Source organism: Thermobia domestica, chromosome 14 (genome assembly GCF_964235325.1).
Source record: "Thermobia domestica chromosome 14, izTheDome1.hap1.1, whole genome shotgun sequence".
In the NCBI taxonomy this organism is placed as follows: Eukaryota; Metazoa; Arthropoda; class Insecta; order Zygentoma; family Lepismatidae; genus Thermobia; species Thermobia domestica.
This window is the reverse complement of record NC_137467.1, coordinates 25178335-25204967: the sequence shown is the minus strand read 5'-3', so window position 1 is coordinate 25204967 and position 26633 is coordinate 25178335. Positions and strand designations below refer to the sequence as shown.

The 26633-nt window shown below is 37.5% G+C and overlaps 1 protein-coding gene across 1 annotated transcript in view; it reads right to left on the bottom strand.

Moving 5' to 3' along the window:
* LOC145669578 (uncharacterized) overlaps window positions 1-26633 on the bottom strand; it is a 632206-nt gene that overhangs the window by 322532 nt on the left and 283041 nt on the right. The window contains exon 2 of the mRNA XM_081737789.1: window positions 1038-1160. Within this exon, the coding sequence (XP_081593915.1) occupies window positions 1038-1139 (102 nt within the window). The 5' untranslated portion in view covers window positions 1140-1160. The remainder of the gene's footprint in view (window positions 1-1037; window positions 1161-26633) is intronic.

The following is a 26633-nucleotide window of genomic DNA, read 5'->3' as shown; positions in this document are numbered from 1 at the left end:
ATCGCTGTCCGGAGAACGGATTTTTCTCAGTGTAGCTTTACGTTCCGCGGTTATACCTCTCGGGCTAATGAAGACAGAATATTAAGAAAAGAATTGGGAGGAAATGGGAGAACCTACAGATACGAACTCACATGCTTGGGATCGAACCAGCTAGCCATTGCAACAGAGATAAGCGTCATACCAGTCTTTTATTTCTCCCCAACCGGTCATCTATCTGTTCGGCTATCTATTTGATCTCTTTTCTACCTCATTAATTACGATAGAGACACGAACACAGAAACTTCGAAAATAGTTCAAAATCCTACCATACGGATTCGAGCCCCGAATAAGTTTCTTCTCAAAATCGTGACCACTAGACAACACTGAGAAAAAAGCATATATGACGTTCATAAAAACGTAGGTTACATGCGTATTTCCTGTAGTTTTTGAACTTAACGTAACCCTATGTAACCCTATGTAACGTCCTGCAGCAAAAATATGACAGGAAATGTATGTTTTATACGTACTTTCGGTATAAGTGTTCCGAATAAAGGTACTTGCCGTACATACTCACATACAAATGGACGTATATAACATATAGATGACGTATGTAATATACGGAAGACTGTTAGGTGTCAGACATTCTGCAGAGTTATGATTCAACATCTAATGCGGGAAACCGACAATACGTATGCATATGGATAATGCATGCTCCGTACAGATTTCCGTAGTAAACATAAGAATTAAGTATATTTGTACAATGTACCGCTGTTGGGAAAACCGATTTTTCTCCGTGTAGACCAGACCGGTGTCCCATACCCACCCTCCCCTCCACAATAAAAGAATCGAAACAGTCAATGAAGCAGAGTTACTAATGACAAAAGCCCATATATTAAAAAAAAAAATATAAGTCCTTAAATATAGGTAATACAAGCTTGTAAAAGTATATTTCCTTATCACTCGCTGGTATTTTTTGAATATTATCTGTGTATTATATACACTCCAAGACTCGAGGCGCCCTATAGTGTGCAACATAGTGATCATACTAAAGTACTTACCAACGTGTAAACAGCACTTGTGATCGCCGCGTGACGAGCATGGAGTCGGCAACAACCTCTACCATTGAGGGCTTCGTACGGAGATAAAATGCTCGCCTTCATCTTCTACATCACGAACTCTGGCTGTAAAAGATACAGAAAACTTTAGTATATATATTATTGGTTCTAAGCACAATTAATCAATTTAAATTCTTACTCGTATCTAAATTATAAAAGTGGGCAGAAGTAGGGGTAGAAAAATGAAAAATTGTACGATTGGATGTCCAGCTTTCGATATTCTTTTGTAAAAATAAGGGAGATTTTGTTACGATTCTATGCAATTATTTAGTACAATGGAAACATTATTTGACGTACTCTGCAGACAGCCAACATACCGTTATGCGTTTTTCAAAGGCACTTCGTCAATTTATTACACACGAAAATACACAATACCACACATATTGTTCAGTGTTTTAAACTAGGGATGGACGGATCCTGATCTGCCCAGATCCGAAGATCCAAATCTGATTGGATTCGGATCCTTCGGGTTCGAATCTCAGATCTAGATCCAAAATTCGGAATTCCGATCTGGGTCAGGATCTCGGATCTGTATCCGAAATTCAGAACGGGATCAGAAATCTAATATCTCTATTTTTGATTCGTATCCATTAAACTAGGGATACTACACTATCACTAACATCAAAATTTTGGACGGCTGTACGACTGTAATAGCCCAAGTGAAATGGAAGGGGGCAATGTAAGTACATCCGAAGTACCTTAATATCGAGTACCACGATCTTGACATGAGACATTTTGAAAAAAAGAACAAAATTACAAATAAGAGAATATTTGACTTCTTTAAAAAAAAAGTTTTATTTCGAAAAAAGTGCTGAGACAAGTACCGCATCCTACCATCTGGAAGGTTTTCAAAAGACAGAAAAAACCATAGTAACAATTTACAGAAATTTGATCTCGGAAGTCGTTCCGGAGATATGATAAACATTGCTAAACTTTACAAGAGTGCTTGAAAGCATGTGATAGGAAGACATTGTTGCAGTTGCAACTTACAAAGAATGTCCTGCTTTAATGTCAAAGAAGCAAACAAAAACAAAAATATTTTTTTTAAAAAAAATTCCCACAAATACGCCATTTGTAACAGCGCAGCATCTTTTACCGGTTTTTACTTCAAGTCAGAATATGTTTGAAAATTCTGTAGAGAGCTTGGCTGGGAATTATACCCTATGGGGAATCCCCTGCACACCCATTTATACATTGCTGAAAATGCACTTTTTGAATTGCGTATATACGACTTACTTTGCGATTATATGAACCGCTACACCATCGAATTCGAAACCACGTGCTAATTTTTTTTTTCTTTTGCCCATTGGTCCATATAAACTTTTCTCTTATTTTGATGTAAGGAGTCATGTCGGATAGTTTGTCGATATAATTCATTAATACCCTATATATATATATATATATATATATATATATATATATATATATATATATATATATATATATTGTGGCAGTATCCGTTTTAAATGGAAAGATTATGTATAATAATTTTATTTTATCAATCAATGTTTATTTATTTTGCGAAGATCGCGTTTTATGAAAATAATTAGGTGAAGGTGAATAATGGTTACGAGTTGAGTTTAATGCAAGCTGAGGAAAAGTTATTATTTAATGGTCAGCGAAATTATGTAAATAAAATGTTTCATTGAGAGTCTGCCAATGCAGGAAGACAATGCATGCAATGCGTCAATTCCTACATAGGCAAAATTCTGTAAATTATGAAAAGAGAGATTGTAAGCTTTTGTGAACATTTCACACATTCACGGATATGAGGAAATTGCTTAGAATCGGGAAATCGGAGTGTGTCAAGAGTTGCAGTTTTTGAGTCTTGACACAAGGAAAGAATTTGTTCTTCCAAGTGAAAGGAGGTCACACGTGCCGTTCAGCAGACGACAGGAGAAAATTCTAGAAGGACCAAGTTGAACAAAACCAGGAGACGGGAGGTTTTCGGGGCAGACAAGATTAGTTTGACAGACAAGATCAGTTTGGGCAGACAAGGTCAGTCTTAGCAGACAAGAGTATTAGTCTTCGAGGAGTCTTTGAGCGATCAGTCAAAGTGATCAGTTGGAGCGACAGAGAGCGAGACAGTCAACTGACAGTCAACTTAGAATCCAATATTCTATCTACGGAGATCGTCGATTCATCTTTAGCATTTGGGAGTAAACTAGACTCGATGCTCATCTACAGCAACCATTCATAAGAAGTATCAACTTGGCGATACTGGATACAACACCTAGGTCATCAGCGAGCATCATCTGAAGAGATAAGGTATGTGTTACTCCTATTCAGGGCTCAAATGCTCAATACTCGATAGGCGATACTCGACTGGCAAAGTTTCCGATTATCCGTAATCACCTCACAACACTTACATTCACAACTTTTATCTAAGAGAAATATAATTGTTATTGAATGATTGAAGTAAATGTTTTATTACCAGAATTAATCCCCGATTGGTATGTGTAAGTTTAGTTAACCTCTCGCACATGTATATGAGATCATTCCCACTCATTCTAGATGGTGAGTGGAAGGCGCTCAGTATCACTCAATTAGCATCCCCAAATTAGGCACAGAGTGACTGGGTTGTCAATATATATATATATATATATATATATATATATATATATATATATATATATATATATATATATATATATATATATATATATCCAAAAGTGACGAGGTGTGTTTGGACAGCCAAATATGTAAAAAAATGTTCCCATAAACATGGATCCGATGCCGCTTCTTTCCCGAGATACAGAAGTTCAAATGTCGAGTCCCTCCAATGTGCAGGACTACGGGAACGTGCTTGGAAATCCTCAATATTACAGGAGTAATACAATCAAGTGGAATTATACCTGTACAAATAGATTTACACCAACATAAAGAATGAAACTAATCAACATTTCAGGTTATTGGGTTGTCATTTTTGCCAAACTGGTACAAAGTGTTATGCTTTCAAACGGCACTAGACGTCCATACGTTAGTATATGATTGCTGATATAAAAACGTTCTTAAACATGAGGCAAATTCCGCTTCGTTTTCGAAAGACAAGGTGTCCAAGTGTGAAGTCAATTAACAACTCACGATAGTAAACAACGGTTCACAGATCACAACTATTGTTAGTTTCCAAAGATAAGTAATTGAGAAAGGTATTTGATGGAGGCTACAGTGTCCGTTTATACCACACATAAAGTTCGAAAGACTGTGTCCCATATTGAGGAACGTTTTATTTCAGCAATCATATGTTAACGTGTGAACGTTTAGTGCTATTTGAAAATATAACACTTTGTATCAGGTTGGCAACATTGACAGCCCAATAACTTCAAATATTGATTAGTTCCGTTCTCTATGTTAGTGTAAATGTATTTGCACTTGCATAATTCAACTTGACTGTATTATTCCTGTAATATTGACTGTATTATTCCGTTCATTTTTCCATAGTGAGCCATTGGAGGGACTCGACATTTGAACACCCTGTATCTCGGAAACGAAGCGTCATCGGATCCATGTTTATAGGAACATTTTTATTTATTTGGATGTCCGCAATCACCTCGCCACTTTTGGCCATGCATTTATGTTACACCCTGTATAGTTGAACGTCGCCTATTTATGCTCGGAGTCGATAATGGTCATCATTTAAATCAATAAAAATCTAACCAACACGGTATTTGTCCACCACAAAGTACACTTGGCTCAAGATGGGATAGAACCAGGGGCGGATCCAGAAATTTATTTTTGTTGGAAGAAATCCATGCTTTGAGTATAGGTCCAATACTATAAGCCACTACGTCTATGTAGTATTGAACGGGTATTATTCTTCACCCGAAAAGACAATAAGTAATTGTAAAATACGTCCACCTATATTTTTGTTGGGAGAGATCCAAGCTTTGGGGACGGGGCTCTAATACTATAAGCCACTACGTCTTATGTAGTATTGCACGGATGTTATTCTGCACTCGAAAAAACTATAGGTAATTGTAAAATACTTCCCCTTATATTTTCAGAAAATATGATAGAACTAGAATGATTTTATAAGAGAAAGAGTTCAGAGGAAGTGTAAGATCAAATTTTCATGCTACATCTATAATTTCTCTGTTAAGCAGGTATATTTTTATTTACAAAATGTACAAATGTATGTCGAATTAGGAAGTTTTTGGGGGGGACAAGCCCGTATCCACGGGTGGGGGCTAGGGTGCACCGGGCCCCTCCTATATTTTCACGGTAGGCTTGCAAATGAACTATAATATGGTGATGAACTATAATATGGTTGGGTCGGCCCGTCTACCTTCTACCAGGCTCTCTACACTCTTGGCCTGGCTACCGGCCTGGGGGGATCCGAATCCGGTAAACCTATCCGTGGGTACGCCTAAGCATACAAATATGGACCCCGTACACTAGATGTGAGCGCCACGTCTAGTACAAGTCAGACACTGCAGACTCCAGGGGCGGATCCAGGACGGACTTCTGTGGGGAGTAGGGGGTTGTAATACTGCTACTTAGAGCTACTTTTAAGAGCTCCAAACTCTGGGATGAGTTTTGCTTATATATATAAAATAAGAAACTTTCCTCTTCGGGGGGGGGGGGGAAGGCAGATCGCCTCTCTGGATCCGCCACTGGCAGACTCAGTTTATATGATATTGTATTACACAGAATCTTACAGAAAGATTATTTTTTTTAAATGAACATCTGGCTTTAGTAACCACAAACTAAGTAGTACAAAAGTAAAGAAAAAGAAAAACAAAGCAAAAAATAAAATAAAATAAAATAAGGTAATAGCATATTATTAGTAAGTCTACAGAAACCTGAGAAGGAAACGAACAGAAAAGATATAAGAACCAAGTTGTATTATTAAGATATAAGAATATAGAAGAGAGATATAGTATCAAATTTCTAAAGCGGTTGCGAAGCAACTGCTCATTTTAGATGTTTTGAAGCTGCAATCTGATTCCAGATTTTGTGCCTCAGCATTTCTTGTTTTTTTATTTTTCATAAGAAAAGAAACTTTTTTTTTTATTCGAGAAAGAGACCTTGAAAGAAACTGATATTTCCTTATATATATATATATATATATATATATATATATATATATATATATATATATATATATATATATATATATATATCTTTCATTCGGATTTCTTTTATAAGATTTCATGTAAGAGTCGTCCAAATATATGAGTTTTTTTACAATGATTTTTTTTATTTATTTGAATCCTGTATATCACTCATATATAGCAGCAAGTTTTGCTATAAATGTTTATATATAGCTACCTCTCTATCCATTATCTAACCTGATATTATTAGCTTCATTGTACCCTTAGGGAATATCCAATATCTAATAGGACAATAAGTATATATACTGAGATATGAATACATACGTATGTGTACTGTATGAGAGAGGTCGGACGCTACACACACCTAAACATACAAACATACACACACACACACATACAGGTGTATATATATATATATGTGTGTGTGTATGTGTGGAGGGTGGGGGGTTGTGTCCCATCTCCCTCATATATATACATAGGTCGTTCAATATGTAAGTTTTCCTAAGCTGTAAAATATTTATTTTTTAAGATATATTTACAAAATATACATACTTATTTAGGTAGGTCCTTCCTTACCTCTGCACATAGACCCCATTGAGATTTAGGCACTTATTTTACCGTTGGACCAATTTGTCTATACCCTTTGCAAAAAATCAGGACTATTTAGCAGGGCCGTGCCGTGTGGGGGTGAGCGGGGCGAAGGCCCCGGGCGCCGAAGTAAGGGGGCGAAAAATTCGGGAGAAAAAATAAAAATATAGGAAAATTGCTTGGAATATATGTATGGGGGCGCCCTCGTATACTCTCGCCCCGAGCGCTGATTTTCAACTGTACTTCTCTGCTATTTAGCACTCTCTTCCCATTCTGCTTCACTTTTTCATCTATTTCGAAACGTTCGCCTTGTAATGCAGGCTTGAACTCCGAAGAAAGATGGAAGTAACTGCCTCTAAATTGAGGTTGTATGGAGAGTGGGATAGCCGTTCCCACTCTAATTCTTCGATTTTGTGTCTTGTTTATGTGCTGATAAGTAGGGGTGGGCTTTATCGTCAAAGAAGAAGAGATCAGGTTGCTTTTGTCGAATTGCGAGTGGTCTCGCGTAGCGAAATCACTAACATTCTTGCCTTCGGTGCGAGCGGTCCCGAGTTCAATTCCTGGTGGGGACACTTGCTCAAAAAATGTTTTCGTAGTCGGAAGGTGTATTAGGTGCCGCAACATCAAAGACTTCCGGCACAATACGGGAACAGTATCTTGCCGCAATGGAGTGTCTACGAATGGATTGAAAAATTCAGAAACGGTCGCACAAGTGTTACGGACGAGGAAGTAGCCGGACGATCATCTACGGCCACAAATGATGACAATATTGAACGTTCACGTGATATGATTCTGTTACAGATATACCACATTGACTTGATCCCCAGTCTTCCGTTGCAAGCGCTGCTATCGGCTGAATGAATTCCACTCGCTTTCTTTCGCTTAGCAACAGCTGAATCCTTATTGGCTCAACGCGTGGGTGTGGGCTTTAGTTCGCATTTTTGCCACGGATCAAGACATTTTGGCAGCACAATAGACAGACGAGTGACTATTGATGAAGTGGCACATCGTCTGGAAATTAGTCAATTCTCCTGATGTATCCTCTAGCGCCGTCACTGTTCTTATGTCGAAATATTCCTTTCCGAAAATCTTCTCTCTCTCTATCTTTCTTTTTCTTTTTTCTCTCTTTCTCTCTTTCTCGTTTTCTCTGTTTCTCTCTCTCTCTCTCTCCCTGTCTTACTCAATTCCTGTCTCCCCACACTAGAATTCCCCCTTATTGGCGATTTCGCATCTTCCGTAGTACTTGCAACAATATCTAAAAAGTGCTGAATTAAGTGTTAACAGTTATGTTATCGTATTGAAGCATTTAAAGGTGTTATCTTTGGGGGGAAAAGCCATTAATGTGAAATTCCCTTTTTATGTATTTCTGTCGAAGCATGTTTGGTAATCAGTTCACAAACATTAAAAAAAAAAAGAGTAATCATTGTAAATGCTATATTACTAACTGTTACGCCTTTTATCGATTCGTATTTGAAATTTTATCGGCATCGTAAAACTTTCCATTCTATGGCAGCTGACGCCTTTGTTCTGTTCAATTCAATATTTAATTCTATTCTCTCGGCATTTTCCAATTGAAGTGAGATACTTTCTCTTTTATCGATTTCACGACACACATTCTACGATGCTATGAAAATAGAAAGAGAGTTGGCAGTGAATCTCGTAGAGGTAGAAAAACATGTAGTTTATTTCAATGGATTGTTCAGCGCCATCTAATTCTACTGAACGATTCGTACAAAATTTAGTAGAAAATTATCTGAATGCGTAGCTTAACGAAACTCGAATGTTTGTTTCGCTTTAGAAAAGTTAAGAAAAAAATCTCCATTGGATTTTGTCCTTCGTGAAATCGGTTCAGTGAGGATTAATGTCCAGCGCATTTCTCGGTCCATCTTTAGGCTATATTACTAACATTTTCCCAGGTTCCTGCCCTGCTAAAAGGATAAAAGCCTTAATGGTGGACTTGGTAAGGATTATCCCTACATACTGGACGCTTAAGGTCAATTCCCTGTGTGAGAGTTATATATCCTCGTTGTTCTACCCTCTTCCCAAAGAGTCTCAGCATTTTCCCAGTCTAAGTAAAATAAATTTCTGTTGGACCATTAGAGGTGACGACCATAGTTGCAGACAGGGTGAGGGAAGTTAAGGAGGTAGGCTAATTATCGTCTTCTGGATTTTCGAAGGGTGTTCAGTTATTTACCGTGTGACGTGGGTTCCTGTCATCACGGCATGGTGCGTTCTCAATTTACGAATCGAGGAGAAGGTCTCTAAAGTCTTTCCAGCCTTACAACGAAGTAGACGTAAACAAAGCGAAATGTATTACTCACGTGTGAACACACGTGCTCACACGTGCTTCGGCAGCGAGAGACGTGAACAGCAAGATCGTCTGCTTACTTACTGTCGTCGCATAATTTCCAAAGTGTAAGGCTACAGTTGGTTGGTAAATAATTACCGCACTCACTTTTAACTACTGCTATGTTCGAAATATGTATTTTCTTAAATCTTTATATAAACGAAATCTTTATATAAATCTCTATATAAACCACTCTTCCTGTTATCCTCTTTTGTGTTTTATAACACGAGGCGAAAATAGATTATTGTCACACATCGGCGCCATGAAACTCTGCATTCTACAATAATTTTAAATGAGTGTAGTAGGCACGCGAACGCATACCCATGCGCAGTAAATACTATATGTCCAAATACGGGTGAGATTGAAATAAAGCAAGATCTCTTGTTAAATATTTTATATATATATATATATATATATATATATATATATATATATATATATATATATATAGTGTTTATTATCACAAAATGCAGGATAAATTCAGATATCTTTATTTGAAATTATTATTTAAGTAGGGATTATATTCCGAGTAAATTCCGGGTAGGAAAAGTTTTGTCCACGAGCTTTCACGTCGAAAATGGCCTGAAAAAGGTGATGCGTTGTCGCCATTATTATTTAACTTTGTTCTGGAATACGCTATAAGCAAAATCAAAGATAGCAACCAGGGCCTAGAGTTGAACGGTATTCACCAGGTTATGGCATATGCTGATGATGTAAATTTAATAGGGGATGATAGGAGAACAATAGAAAGAAATGCAGAGATCTTATTAAACGCTTGCAGGGACATGGATTTATAAGTAAATGCAGAGAAAACTAAATACATGGAAGTGCGTCGGGACCGTAATACGGCAAATAGTGGGTTCGTTAAAATATTAAGAACAAGGTTTTTCGTTCACAAACGAATAATATAAACGATTAACCGTGTTGAATTTGTTAATAATAATAAACTACCATTTATTACTCTTCAGGGTCGGTGCTGTTATATTATTATTCTCTACGTTCATATCGGACAGAAGATAAGGATGACGATATAAAGAACAGTTTTTACGAAAAAGTAGAACACGTATTTGACAAACTCTCGCGATACCATATGAGAATTCTACACGCTGTATTAAGGGATTTTAATGCGAAGATAGAATGAAAGGACATGTTCAAAGCAACTAAGTAGCTAAACTCCGAAGTAAACAGACCAACAGTTATCCTAGAGAAAAAATCGTATGTGGCTCATGTCAAAACGCAGGTTACATGTGTAACTCCTGTAGTTTTTGCACTTAACGTGCAGCAAGGGTATAACTGACACAGTATAGTTTATACGTACTTTCCTTATAAATGCGCCGAATAAGCGCACTATCCATACGAACGAAAATACTGTACGTAGACGGTCAGGATCTCACATACAGATGGACGTATATAACATATTTCTTACGTATGTAACATACGTATACGTATATAATATCCCGAAGAGTGCTAGATGTCAGACATCCTGCAACAGCATGATGTAACATCTAAGGGCAGTACATATTTAGGATATGCATAACATATGCTCCGTACTGATTTCCGTAGTAAATATAAGGATACCGTATATTTGTACAATATACTGCTGTCCGGATAACGGACTTTTCTTAGTATATTTCCATTGTATTATTATTACTATTAAGTATTCTGCCTATTGGTAGGTTCTGGGACTAATGAGAATTTTTCTTTTCTTCTTCTTAATTTTCAGTTTAGGCTTGAAAATGTTTCTTGCACGTTTTTCGACCTTCAGCTACCTCTTTTAACTCCCAATATTTTCCTCTATTTTTCAAATCATCGATCAGTTGTGTTCTTCTTCTTCCTATTCCTTGTTTTCCTTCCATCTTACCTTCAATAGCGGTATTGTGCATCAAAACGTCTTTGTTCAAAGATTTAAAATTTGAATCATGTGTCAAAGCTTATAAACAATACCATAAATTTGATTTGATCGCATGGTCTGTTTCAATGTCAATTTTCTTCATTACTGATGGACATAGAAAGTGAGTTTCAGAGTTTGGGTTGCTACGAAAAAAGCTCACTGCCTTTCTTGCCACAACGTTTTGAAATAATTTGCGCTGTTCCGTAATGGAATCATTTTTTTTTTAATGATTTTCAGATAATTAACGGCACGAAAACAATATTCATAGTAGAACATGACGGGCCATCTAAATAATTTGAATTTAAGATTTTAAGAGAGAGATCAGATTGTAAGTTTGATATACACTATGATTGTATTAAAGCGTTCAAAGTTAAAGTTATTTTTGGTAGACATCAGCTGTAAAATGGTGATTTAAAGCAACTTTCCAACATGTAAGGATTTTCAATTGTCAATCTCATCTTTTGATTTCAGTTAATACTTCTGCAAAGTGAATTTTTATTTACAGACTTTGAAAATAGACTTGAGGTTTGTGTGTGCGGAACGGTTTTCATTGTTCACTGCCCTATTTTGTTTCAGTATTAAGAAAGTAAGTTCAGGTTTTCAAATAAAACTTTTTTTTCTGATTTTCAAATGGATACTATGTGAATCATAGCTCAGAAAAGGATATATCAAAGTAGGAGTTCCAAAGTGCCACTCATATTTGCCAAAAAGAGTATCTCAAAATGCTCTAGAGGGCAAGGTTGTTCAATGATAGAGCGCTTACCTCTGGCGCGTGAGGTCCTTGGTTCGATCCCAGGCAAAGTAAATATGTGTTGGATAATATCGGGTCAGTGGGTTTTCTGGAGATACTCCCGTTTCCTTCCACATCATCATTTCACCAATTCTTTCATCGTCATTCACGTGCTTTAGTGATCCGTCTCCCGTAGCCTAAAGGGTATATTCATGGGATTAACCTTAAAGGTTTCAATTTTAAAATGCTCTAGTTTGCTTCTAAAATCCTAGCAATGTTTGAAAATATGTATGTTTGTGAAAAGAGGGTAAGGGAAAAAAAAAAGAAGGAATGTCACAAAACTACATTTTCGAGAAAACGGCACTTTAATATTGAAAAGCTGTATAAAATGAATAGGGTGTCAAATCTTTTCCCCGTTTTACATGGACATTTCTACATCTACGCATGCATGCATATACAGTCAAATAGTACCAACAGTTACCAACAGATAGGACAAAGCACCCGTTAAAGCACACACATGGACATTCCTTGTTTTTTTCCCCTTACCCTTCAATTGGTTTAAATACATGCATATACTGATGAGCATTTATTTCTGTATTAAAAGTTGCATCTTCAAAAATTCTCCTCCGTAACACTGATAAACTTGTCTTTAGAAACAAGTTTCAGTTTTCTCGTAAATATCCTATAATAGATTGATTGCATTAGAAAACATCTACTTTCTGGAAAACGAAACACAATCTTATAAAAGCACTCATATTATTTGTAACAATTTTGTAAGTAACGTAACCTTAATTAAAATTTTAAAATACTGTTTTTATACGTTATTTGCTTTCTTAAATTTTTTGCTACATATAATTTTTTGCTACATTTGTCTCTGGTGATTGAGTTGGATCTAGGTTCAATATTAACAAATAAAAACTATATTCATCACGAAGAAATTAAATATCGTCTAAAAGCAGACAATTCGTGTTATTATTCAGTTCAAAATATCTTGTCATCGCGAATTCTGTCGAGGAATTTGAAGCTTAAAATATATAAAACGATAATTATGCCTGTTGTTCTGTATGGTTACGAAACATGGTCGCTTACCCTGAGGGAAGAACGTAGACTGAAAATATTTGAGAACAAGATCCTGAGACGAATATTCTAACCCAAGAGGACGGGGAATGGAGAATGGTGGAAACTTCATAACGAGGAAGTACATAATTTATACGGTTTACCAAAGATTGTTATATCCTCAAATCTAGGAGGCCTAGGTGGTCAGGTCATGTAGCTAGAATGGAAGGAAGCAGGAACGCTTTCAAAGTCTTAACTGGAAGACCAATCGGAAAATCACCATTGGAAATACGTAGGCGCAAATGGGGGGACAATATTAAGATGGATCTCGCTGAAATAGGAATACAAAGTAGACACTGGAACCAGTTGGCTAAGGATAGAAGTCAGTGAAGAGATTTTGTGAACGCGGTATTGAACCTTCGAGTCCCATAGGCCATAGAGTTAGTTAGTTACTTTGGTGGTTGAGTGGGTACGTTTCTCACCTCTTAATCAAGGCATCTCCGATTCGATTCTAGAAAGAAACGCAAATGATTCGGGTCCCATATTAAATTGCAAGTTGCACCGTTTTATGTCATTATCATTCCCCATCGCATGAAAGGCAATAGTAAAACGAAACAGGTTCACCTTGTCTAAGGATGATACGTCCAGAGATATTTAGGTTATATATAAAGTACTTCTTACATGCAACAGTGACGGATCTAGGCTGGGGCCGAGGGGGGACTAGGCCCCAGTTTTTGAATGTCAAAAATATTTGAAGCTCAAAAATAATAAAATATTTATATGTTTTTAAAAATTTATAGTAAACCTTTAATATAACTATCAAAGTCTGGATTCTGGCTGCTTCGCATTTTCCCAAGTTTTCCCTTCTAGATCCGCTACTGATATGCGACCCTTTTGCTCGTGACATAATCCCTTAATCAGAGCCGGATCCAGGATTCTCTGAGGGGGCGGGGTACACCAAGAACTACCAGTACATTTGAATTAAATTTGAGTTTATTAAATGCCTTTAGTCATGTGTGTTCATTCCTTGGGAAATACTGAGCGTCTGCTCTTGATAAATTCTTTTCCTTCGACCTTCGGAAAATTGACTTAAACTATTGATTTTGCAAAACTCACTGCTAGCTTCTCACTTTAGGTAGTGTATATTTACAACGAAGGGGGGTATACGTGCACCTTTGAACCCCCTAAATCCGGCCCTGCCCTTAATGGTCCCATATGAAAAATGAGTTTGATATGTGGTAAACCATGAAAGGTACCTCAGGATTGAAGAGATTACAGTAAGATGGCCACCCAATGTATTGTGGTTCTTTATCTTTATCAAATAATTTTGCTGACTGAATATTATAACAGAAGCCTACAAAACGTCTTCTATGAGAAGTTTAGGCTATTTATGTTACGTACACAAGTGTTCTATTGGGCTGTAGGCAGATCAATAACGTATATTAGCTATAAAAGAGATCAATTGGATGTTCCGAAAGCTCTGAAATACTTCTTAGCATTTGAGTGAAGCAGTATGCTGTAGTTAGAATGCAAGTTGATGAAAAAGAAAACATAATCCTTGAAGCTTATAGGGGTAGCGAATGAAGAAAGGCTTCCCCACAACAAAGGAGCATGAAACCCAAAAGAGCAAGTTAATGCTTTTCTCGATAAAAGAAGAAAAAGTCTTTGTTGTCAGCCATCATATACGACGATAGGGGCCAAACAATAACAAAGTGGGAAATTGCGTTCGCTTGTCAATATCCGACTATGGAAACGTCAATTTTCTTCTTGGAAAAAATTAGGTAAGATTTTTTCTCCTTTCAAGAAGATTGTTTTCAACAAATCCTTGCCAATATCCTGTGTAGGATTATCTTTTTCTTTAATACTGGTATACTCCTTAAAATTGAATTATTGAGCACGTTTTGTTACAAGAAATAATAATGAAACGTTACTCAGACTTTTATTAATCGAGTTAATACGAATTTCAATGTCGCCATCGTTTTATAATAATTATTACAGGTGTCATTAATAAAACCGGGATTATTATGTAATTACGTATTTTATTATTCCTTTTGTAGATTTGTGAAAAGTAAACATCTTGACAATTTATAATCATATCATGTATTTAATTTATATACTACTTTCACTTGTCGGTTTCCTCTGGACATAAGTAATGTTTCAAAGATATTTTGTTCGCGAAAGTCATCGAATTTCATACTTAACTACAAAATTTGCACTGGTCGACGAACTTTAAAAGTTCCTTACTGTATTCTCTATGTCTGTGTGTGTGTGTGTGTAAAATGAAATGAAATTAAATCTTTAAGTTCTACGTCCCACGCTTATGCCGGTTAGGCTAAAGGAGACGGTGATGTTGAGAGATGAGTGAAAATGGTGGGATGAAGAAAGTGGGAGGAAACGGAAGAACCCCGAGAAAACCCAGAAGCACGGTGTTTGTTCACCACAAAGTCCACACGGCGAGAGCTGGGATCGAACCAGGGACCCCAAACACCGGTGTGAACGGTCTACCACTGAGCAACCGCGCCCCCTGTGTGTGTGTGTGTGTGTGTGTGTGTGTGTGTGTGTGTGTGTGTGTGTGTCTATCTGTCTGTCTGTTTTCAATTTTGAGCCCTCCATTCGATAGAGAATCAAAAAGTATCAGAGAAAGTGATGGATTTTTTTTTTTGCGTCACTCTTACCATTTCAGAGATACTGGCCAAAACGTGGCCGATTTCCTGGGATTTAAGAAGCCATATCTTGGGAACCGTAAGTTATAGAGAGATGATATTTGTGTTGATCAATACCTAAGAGGGTGGTGAACATTTTGAAGGAGCTCACGAAATGTCAAAATCAATGTATGGCGATGAAGCTGTGGCATTGAGGAGTGTTTACAAGTGGCATGAGCGATTCGAAAGAGCAAGAAGTCAGTTGGGAACGAGTAATGATCGAGACGTCCTCCGACGTCAAAAACACATTAAAAAAGATGCAAAAAATGGCACAACTGATGTTTAAACAGGCTAACGACTGTTCGAGAAATTTCCAAAGAACTAAACATCTCATATGGGTCGTGAAAAACATTTTAACCGCCGATTAAGTGAGCAAACGACTTCCTTCTTCACTACAAAAACGTGCTGTGCCACACTATACTTTTGATCCGCGAGCTTTTGGTCGAAAATATTTCTGTCTGTCCACATTTGCTATGCTCACCACATATAGCACCATGCCACTCCTGACTCCTCTCAAAAATTAAAACTGTGCTTAAAGAAAAACGTTTTGACACCATTTCTGTTATTGAGAGAGCTACGACAGAGCAGCTGAACACCCTTTCCAGCAGGGCGGACCCAGGGGGCGGTGATTGGGGCGATAGCTCCCTTTAGAAGAGAAAACGTTCTTATTTTATATTTAAATAAAACCCATCTCAGAGTTCGGAGCTCTTAAAAGTAACTATAAGTAGCATTATTACAACCCACCGTCCCCCCAGTTGTCCGTCCTGGATCCGCCCCTGCTTGTCAGAAAGACTTCCAATTATATATTCAACTTGTGATAAGTGCCAAGGACACTACTTTAAAGGTGATGTTAGCTATGTTAGCTATGTTATGTAATTCTATGTTAGCTTATTACTTTGTTTGTAAGAAAACTGTTCACCGTGTTTTTTAATCACACTTCATAAAACTTCGTAGCTACTACAATGCTCATTGTCGCTAGGAATAAGATAAATTACAGTAGAATTATTCCTTTAGCACTAAATATTGTATTCTAATAGGGTACAAAACGGAATAACATTTCGCATGGTCTCTCAAATGGTCAACGCACCTGCCTCCTGGAGTGACGACCGCAAACTATCGTCACTCCTAGAGGCAGGTGCGATGACCATTACCATAACATTACCACAACATTAAAGTAGACAAACATTACCACAACGGAGCGTTGAAATTGCAATTTTGATTGATGTCTCATCTCTTATCTGCACACCTTCCGTGCGTTATGTCCAATGAGCACTATTGTTTATAATATTAATGCAAAAAAAAAAAAAAATATATATAGGGTGTTTCAAAACAAGACCGACAACGTTTGGCAGGTGGTTCCTGGCACCAAGATACGACAAAAAGTATAGGACAACTTTTGTGTAGAAATCCATCATTTCGGAGTTAAAGACTGCCGAAAACATGAAAAAAAATGAACTTTAAAGATCCATAGCTCCAATACTATGAGACCTACCGTAGTCAGGTCAAGACTTTACTTAGGAACTAGCATGTGTCCTATCCAAATATCCATGTTTCAGAATTCTGTGGTACTTCCTCAACAATTTGTATACAGGTAGTTGGTGAGTACTTGAAATTACATATCCATAGCCAACCTACCTCTATAAATATTGTTGCTTGAGTATCGCAGGATTCTGAAACATGTAATTTGGATGGCGCACGTATTAGTTCCTAAATGAGGTCTTGACCCGACTACGGTAGGTTCCATGTACTGGAGGTATGGATATTTGAAGTTACTTTTGGATGTTGTCAGTAGCCTATAACACCGAAATGACGGATTTCTGAACCAGGTTGGTCTATATTTTTTACCTTATTTTGGTGTCAGAAATCACCTCCCGAACGTTGTCGATGTTGTTTTGAAACACACTGTATGTAATGAGCATTTACGAACAGGATAGCTTTTCTTGAATACGATTAAGATCTGCGTTACGATAAAGAAAAATTATACACGTTCGATTACTAGAGACATCTCTTATGTACAATAAGCATACGAAAACAGTAAGTAAAACTCACTGGACGTCGTAATCTCTAGCTAATTTAATTCAATTCTAAAATTTTGCTAAATACATTTGAAGAAGCTGACAATACAATCGTGGAAACTAATCGATACGTAATTCAAATTTATACAAGATAGAATCAAACATTGTAGTTGATTCTAAACGAATTAGTTATTCAATTTACTGTCTTTATTTTTTAGAATTATTTAATAGAATGAGGACGGAGTGAATTCATTGTAAGTGCGAACATTGAGATAAATATAACAATAATAATGGCAAAATGATTATTTAGGAAAAAAGAATATATAGTTTGTGAATGTTTAAATAAAGCATTATACGGAATCCATATGTTTACTTCGGAAATCTGTAAGGAACATACATTAAGCATATGCTACACACATATTGTCTTTCCCTGCTTAGATGTTTCATCATGTCGCTTTACGATGTCTGGCATCTAACAGTCTTCTGTATATTACGTACGTACATGTAAGTTATATACCTTTGCTACGTATATAGGTTATGTCCGTTAAGTACACAAACAACATGATTTATGCATATAACCTACGCTTTTACAGACACTACACATGTGATACGCAATCTAAGTTGAATTGTTATTAATTAATTTTGAATTTAAATGATAAGCTAGAGGAAGCATTATGCCGTATTGTTGTCACAATTAATTTCGAGCGTCTATTTTTTAAAATGCGTGAAATTTAAGTTGGAACATTTGCTTCTAACAAAAAAGCAAAATCTTTTATCATAAAAGAAAGAACATGAAAATTTTAGCTTGTATAAAACATGTGTATAGCTGGAAGGCAAATTAACAAAACTGTAACGGTGAAAAAATAGTGATGGTAGTGATTTTTCAATGTGATTCAGACGAAATTATGTGAAATATTACAATTACGTAACTACACATAGTGATTACCGTGGCAGTATTCTCCACCATGATAGCTCAATATATCGCAGACAATTCTGTGAAATACCCTGAGGCTGGTAAATACGTAATATCCAATTGTGGAGAATGGGGGCGTGATGACAAATAGCATCGCAAATGCGGGTTGACAAATCACCCACATCTTTGGTGGAGATACATATACACACACACACACATGGTTTATAACCAATGCTATGGGAGAAATACACGCATACAAGAGAAGAGACAGACAGAGGGAGAGAAGTACTCAAACTCTGTAGTGGTCTCAGATGGTATTGTCACAGGCTTGTAGCGATATTTCTCTTCAGAAAATTAAATTGCAGAAACAGAAACATGGAGTACTGTGGTCAACCAGGTGAAGCATGATGCGTGTTGGCTCAGTGGTAGAGCGTTCACTTCTAATGAGAAGCATCCGGAGCTTGATCACAATTCGCTCAGGTCTAGTGGTTAGTAAATGCCTTAGATACACGAAGTCTCGGATTCGATTCCCAGTCTTTCAAACTCCACTTTAAACTGTAGAGCTAACTACTTTAGTTTTAACGTCCCTTGATTGTGCACCGAAGATAAGAGACAGGAATGACGATATATGACTGAAATACTAGAACGAAGAAAGCGGAAGGAAACGGTAGAACTCTAAGAAAGCAAACTTAGAGATTTTTGTCTACCACAAAGCTCACAAGGTACGAAACGGAATCAAACTAGCAGTCTCACGTACTAGACATGAGCGCTATATCTCTGGGCCGCCGTAGCCCCAAATTGTGGAACTTCAGCTATACGATTCTTGGTTCGATTCTCGGTGGGGCCACTCGGTCAAAAAATGTAAAAAGTTTTGTTAGGCTAGCCATCCTAAATGAGGCTTTCCTCATTCACACCAGACAAATACCGGCGTGGTACTTAACTTATAGGTCCCAGGCCGCTTCCTTCCTTCCTTAACCCTTTCTTCTGTCCCTTTTCCCGGATCGTGTGCTCACCGAGGAACGTCATTTCGTATACGTGACGGGCTAAATGGTCATAGATGCCGACAGCCCAGAAATCTAAAATCCTAAAATCACCTATCCGAGATGCTATTCAGAATTTCCGAAAATTTGTTCACAAAAATGAGTCCACCATCATCTTGCAAGGAGTCATATCGTGCTTGTATGTCATGACTCGAACGGTTGTCCCATCGTTGGATGCAGTAGTGAAAATATGCTGACCATAGCATGATCAAGAATCATTGCGATGCTAATTGAAGTTCTTAGATAGTGTTGGATTACCGCTTTCAAATTGAAATTTAATTTCAGAGAAGAGATCTAGATTGTCCTTGATATCACAAAGTACTATGCCGGGCGAGTAAGGTAGTAGTAGCACTGATCAAGTTAATTTTTGACCTGAACCAAATTGTCGCGTTCAACGTTGTTTAAAAGACAAGTAACAAACTTTTCTGCACTTCATCTTATGTTCAGTTAATTAGCTAGTTCGTATTTAACAGTTCAGGACTATTATAAACATAATGAATTATCTGCCTTCTGTTCTAAAAAAAAAATCATTCCACGTGCTTTGATGATTGTTTGCATACTTGACGTAATGACGGGCAATCCGAAGGTTTCTCATCTTGTGTATACTCCCTACAATTTTCGAAACACTTAAATTCCTTATATGTTCTTTTTTGGTTTAAAGCCCACTCCGCATTCAATGAGCATTAGCCGCCGTTTTCCTTAGGTATTTCTATATTCAGTAACACTACAGAAAATGATGTAACGAAACCAGAAAAAAAAAACTTAGAAATTCTTGCACTCTTACAGGAAATCCAATGTTGCAGGCAGTTAATTGAAATGCATCCAAAAATGATTCTGTAAATTTGGAGTTGAGTTGAATTGATTTTAAGTTTAACGTCCCTTCCAGCAGCGAGGCTATTTGAGAAGGAACCTACTGACTAAAGTGGAATCCAATCCACGTGAGCTCCCTTCGGTAATCAAACCCGGGTCAACCACGCAGAAGGCGCGTACGCTAACCGCATAGCAGTGAAGAAGCTCTCTGTAAATTAGGAGTTAATACTGCTACTACCTTGGATGTAATACATAAACTCTGAGAAATTTGGAATAGCACCTCGTATATCCTTGCAGCTGACCAAGACTTAAAATACAAAATAAAAAAGTACCAAACTCTGGTTCTATGCTAGACCGTGGGTGCTTATTGTGGACAACATAGTATCTGTAGAATTTATGTGCATTTTACTGCATATTGTTCTTCATCAATTCTTCCGTAATTATCCAGCTTTCATTTAATTATCCGTCTACTGATATTCCAATAAGTTGACAGGTTTCAGAGTAAAAACAGCAAGAAATAGCAAAAAAGGGTTTTCTGGTATGGATTCAGCATCACAAAATGAAGATTCTATCTGAGATTTTGTTTCTGAACTCGAACAACAGGGAATCATAGAAATTTAAAATTTTCGGTATTAATATTCATTACTATAGAGTATAAGTTGTTTGCATGGGTTCAAGTTTAGCATCCTTCCTTCACCGAGATAATATTGGACAAGAACTTATAATTTAACGTGGGTTTCGATCCAAATTAGCTCCTACGGGGAATCTAATCTGCTCCATGCTTGGTTGGTTGAATTAAAGTTTAGAGTTCATGTCAACAGTGAGGCTCTCTATGAGACATGGACTGACAGTTTAAGACTGGCTACATATTGACTAGACAGCCAAGCCAAGCAGCAGTAGATGTAGGAAACTGTGAACAATGGAACAATATTTGTATCATATATTAACCCGGGCTTTTGCTTGAGAAAGGCCTCTTCGAATGTTGTGATTGAAAGACACTGTTAGTACGCACAATCCTCTCTCTTCGTATCCTCCCTGCTCTCTCTCCCTCTCTCTGTCTCTTCTTTGTTGTCCTGGTTTTTGGTCAATTTATAGGTAGCCTAACGTGGATTCCGAACCACATAAACTCTCATTGCGTTGGTCAGATTGGTGCGAAGGTTACCGTTTTCTTTACCGAAATTACATGAGACGTAGACATGCAGGTCAAGATGGAATCCTTACCACCATAATATGTTTAAATTTAAATGATTTCCTATCTCGAGTAGAATAAGAGATTCAGCGCAGCTAAGACATGTATGCTAGGCCGTAGATAGGCGAGGAAGACTTATCGTTTAAAAGAAGAATGGTGGGAAAATTCAGTATTCCAAGAATAAAAGTCATTTCCCTTATGAATTTTATTTTATTTGATGTCAGTTACGTCCCTTTCAGCAGCGAGGCTATGTGAGAAGTGGACCTACGGTTTAACTTGGGATCCGAACCAGAGAAGGACCATCCAGGATTCGAATCAGGGTCTTAAGAGGCACATACTCTAACCGTGTAGTTATGAAGAAGCTTGGTTTGCCGTCATTACTCTATACTATAAGCAAAAGAGATGAACATGTAGCATTCCTATATATTTAATATGCCAATCTCCATATTAATCATCATAGACCTAAAACGGAAATAGGCCTAAGTATCGAGGACTAGTTTTGTCAAATATTGAATTTCTTATTCTAGCCAATCATTCAATCCTGATGAAACTTGACGATGTGGTAAACCTTGACCTGCTCTCATACAACTTATGATCTGCATCTGCAGACTATTTTCATATCTAAGTTGTACATAAAATAAAAATTAAATGAAAGATGGTTTAGAAACTATACGTAATCCACTACAATAGTTTGTCTTCAAGCTTTTTCGTCCATGCCTCAAATTACGAAATCTTAAACTCATGAACGGATAGAATTCCAATCCGCACTAGAATAAACTATTATTGAACTGTAATTTCTCTCCTATTAAGAAAAACCTATTTCTCTCATGATGTCCGTTTCTCTCTCTGTTTCGATATATATATATATATATATATATGTATATATTCAATAGACAGAGAGTAAGGAACTTGAGAATGAACTAGGCTTTGACAAGGAATCCTATAACCGCAGTGCAAACCAACGAACAAGGTCTCTCTCTTCAACAAAGTAAGGATATATGGTGAAAGAGAGCTGTAAACGGAGAACGTGATAGGGCTTACCAATTCTACAGACTCTTCTTCTTCTACTCCCTCTTTTTTCTCTCTCTCCCCCCTCTCTTACAATGCAGTCGTTGTATGTCTCATCCCTCACTCCAACACCCACAGAAGCAAAACCTCTCAGCGGTAACTTCCAATGCTCTCAGCTCCAATAAATAGTGTAACAGTTAAGAAGGCTTCAAAATTTTTCGATTTTTTTTTCCCTGTAAGAAAAAGGAATATGTTTGGTAATTGTATTCTAGCCATGTCCTGTGTATGCAGTAGTTTCTTTCTCTACTTGAACACAACTGTATATATATATATACCCCATTGGATACCTGCAGAGCGAGAGAGAGATAGAGAGAGAATCGACCTTATTCTCCAACTATGTGTTTTTTCTCGATCCTACTATTTGCGAATTGCACATAGTTTCCATAAAGCCAACCACTACATTCTCGTATCAACTGTTCAGGATTTTGCTTTCTTTACTCTGAAAAATAAATAATTTTCTATAAAAAAGAAAAAAAAGAAAAATGAAAACAGAAAAAGAAAATAAATAAAATGCAATAGTTTCTTTTGCAAATCTGAAATGAAATGAAATGATTTTTTTAAAGTTTGAATGTTATGCCAGCTAGACTAAAGTAGACAATGATGATAAGAAATAAATGAAATCGTGGAATGAAGAAAGTGGGAGGAAACGAGAGAACCCCGAGAAAAACCACCACAAAACTCACTTGACACGAACTGAGATCGAACCAAGAACCCCATATTCCAGAGATGAACGCTCTAACTTTTTTTTTCAAAAAAGTCGACTGATTCACCGAACGTGCCTCACTAAATTGCTTAACTACTTATTACTAGGTTTTTTACTTAGTTTTACTCGCTTAAACCTATAACGACCGAGACACGAACACAGAAACATCGAGGACAGTTAAAATTCCAAAGGCTCTCCCACCGAGAATCGAACCCGGGACCCCTATACCAAGGGCGAACGTGCTAGCCACTAGACCAGCGGGGAGGGCTACCACTGGGCCATGCGATGACAACATTTATGTATATTTAGTCACAGGGCAGCAAGGAAAATAGTCCGTACCTTATGGTAACAAATGTTGTAGCCATACTTGTTGAAACTTGTTTGATTTATGTTGTTGAAGATATAATAAATGAGAAAGCCATAAGTGATTGAAGTGTACTTTTAATTTCTGCAAAATGAATGATAAGTTTTAAAGAAATACAAAGTTTATAAGGAACAAAAAGAGTTTAATTTATTGAAATAACTGTCGTAGAGAGTTTTGGTGGATACTAAAGTAATTTTAAACGAAGTGGAACAGCAGTATTTAATTGTATATGTATGTTACAGCCACCGCGACCCTTTCTCAGAATCAATTGGCTCTACTGAATGAAAATTAGGAGAAAAACATAATAAGGAGTGATAAAGAAAATATAGAAGATATGATAAAGAAAATATAGAAGATATGATAAAGAAAATATAGAAGATATGATAAAGAAGGAAACTACAATTGCGATTGTAGTTTTAACCAGGGATAAAAGTGGATCTGGAAAGGTAGGGGTTCATAGGTAGCGGCATGACGTCAGGCCGTCTCCCTGACTACCTTTGACCATTGTAATTTTCAAAGAACTGGGGGGACGCCGTACATATTTTGGGAGTTGAGGGGACGACGTACCCCAGCTTTCTCTTTCACTTTTACCCCTGGGTTTAACACATAATCATATCACTTAGATTGGAAAGTAAATTTCTTTCAACTTTCAAGTTTTCAAACACTGCTGTACGTGTCGTTGAAATTTCAATTGCATTTTAGAGAACTTTTATTTCTCTCTCTCTCTCTCTCTCTCTCTCTCTCTATATATATATATATATATATATATATATATATATATATATATATATATATACAGGGTGGTAGAAAACTCCACCGACAAAATTCGGGAGGCGATTCCCGACACCGAAACAAGAAAAAAAGTACTTTTGCAATTTTCTCCAGGACACATAGTTTCCGAGCTACATGATGCCGAAAACGTGGCAAAATACACTTTGGAGCGCTATATCTCGTCTCTTTCGAAACATAGAGACAAGATGGCATGGTCACCTCAAAGGAATGGAACCTGCTCTATTCAAAGTTGGATATGTCGCAATCGTAAAATCAGTGCACAAGGGATTCTCCAAAGGAGCGTAGGGACTCCCGGAGAAACTGTCAGGCAAAGATACGTCAAAATAGGCGTGAATGGATAGGTTTCCCACCTGGTAACCATAATTAGTTGTACCATGCCGAGATCTCAGAGACGAAATGGTGGACACGTCATATTCGCTATGTGTGGTTGCATAAGGGTCTTCACCACAGCGAAAATTAAACTACCGCTAATTTTATAGTTTTTCTGTAATATGTTCAAAATAAATACAAATACAGGGAAAACAAAAACATAGTGCGCTAGATATTATGATTCTGCATGTGATACCGTCATCACCACTCACTTATTTGCTTTCCATTTGCAACTGCCGAAAGATTTAGCATTTTTGCGGGTTTTGTAAATAGCGGCACACCCAAAGAAGATAATTGAGTTGTGATAACGGTATCACATGGACAATATTATCTAGTGCACTATGTTTTTGTTTTTCCAATAATGTTATTTGTTTTCAAGATATTATATAAAAAGAGACTTTAAAATTAACGGTAGTTTTATTTCGCTGTGCTGAAGATCCATAACCACCAGGAACTGCTGCTAACCAACTGGTATTAATTATTCCTGCCAGGGATACTATGTTATTTTCATGATATAAGCCAGCGATAAGCTTTTACGTGAGGGTGATTTCCCCTGCACCCCCTCATTTATTCGAACACTTCTGACAGCAAAGCATTGACTATTTTCGGGAACATTGCACGGTCACAAACAGAGGGCCGTAGCTACCATACAGCTAAACTACACTACATACGTACTTCGTTGATTTGCCTCGAGAGGACCCCCAAGTTGCCAGTCCAGGTCATTCTGATGCACAAGGAGTTAACACTGAAGAAACACTGAGTGCACAACCAACAAACAATACATTACCATTGAGCAGACCTACTTTGTCTGTCAAAGTCATCCGTGAAATTCAAGTGGACAACTACTATGTTGTGTGTTGTGAATCACGTTCATAATGTAGTATGTAGTGACAGTAGCCCTTTACCCCAAACAGGAACAGGCCGAGATGATTTTTGTGTATGGAGAAGCACATAGAAATGGTAGGCAGGCAGGCCGATTATACAACGATCGATATCCCAATAGACACCAAACGCAATATACAACATTTGCAACTCTGTTTCGTCGTTTATGTGAGACCGTAACGTTTCACCCTGCCATGTATGACACAGGAAGACCACGTGAGGAACGCACTGTGCATGCCGAAGAACGTATTTTACGACATGCGCTCGATGACCCGAGTGTAAGTTCCAGGGAGCTTGCCCGTCAGCATAATGTCAGTCATGAGAGGATGTTGTCGATCCTTCATGCCAAAATTTTCTACCCCTATCACTTGCAACGGGTACAGTGTCTATCGCCAGGGGATTTTCCTCCCAGGCTGGACTTTTGTAATCAGGTTCTGCATTTGGTGGCAACAATTGTCGGTTTTCTCTCCTCTATTTTGTTCACAGATGAAGACCAATTTGGAAGGGATGGTATACAGAATGTTCATAATAGTCATATGTGGTCTGTGGATAATCCACATGGAATGGTACAGTCCGGCCACCAGCACCAGTTTCGTATCAACGTTTTCGCAGGGATTCTGGGTGACCATCTCATTGGACCAGTTGTTCTTCCACAACGACTCACTGGGCTTATCTATTTGAACTTCTTGCGCGAGATACTTCCTACACTTCTGGAGGATGTGCCGTTGGTCTTACGACAACGTATGTGGTATATGCACAATGGTGCTCCGGCGCATTTCAGTCGCCCCGTGCGTGATTATTTGAACACTGTTTCCCGGCAAATGGATCGGCGATCCTATGTCATGGCCTGCAGCGTCGCCAGATTTAAATCCTTTTGATTTCTATTTATGGGGGCATCTCAAAACTGTTGTTTATGCTACTCCGGTATCTGATATCCAAACGTTGGAACAACGCATCCGAGCCGCTTGTGACACTTTGTGGGAAGAACCAGACACGTTTCGACGTGTGCGCCGGTCTGTGCGGGAT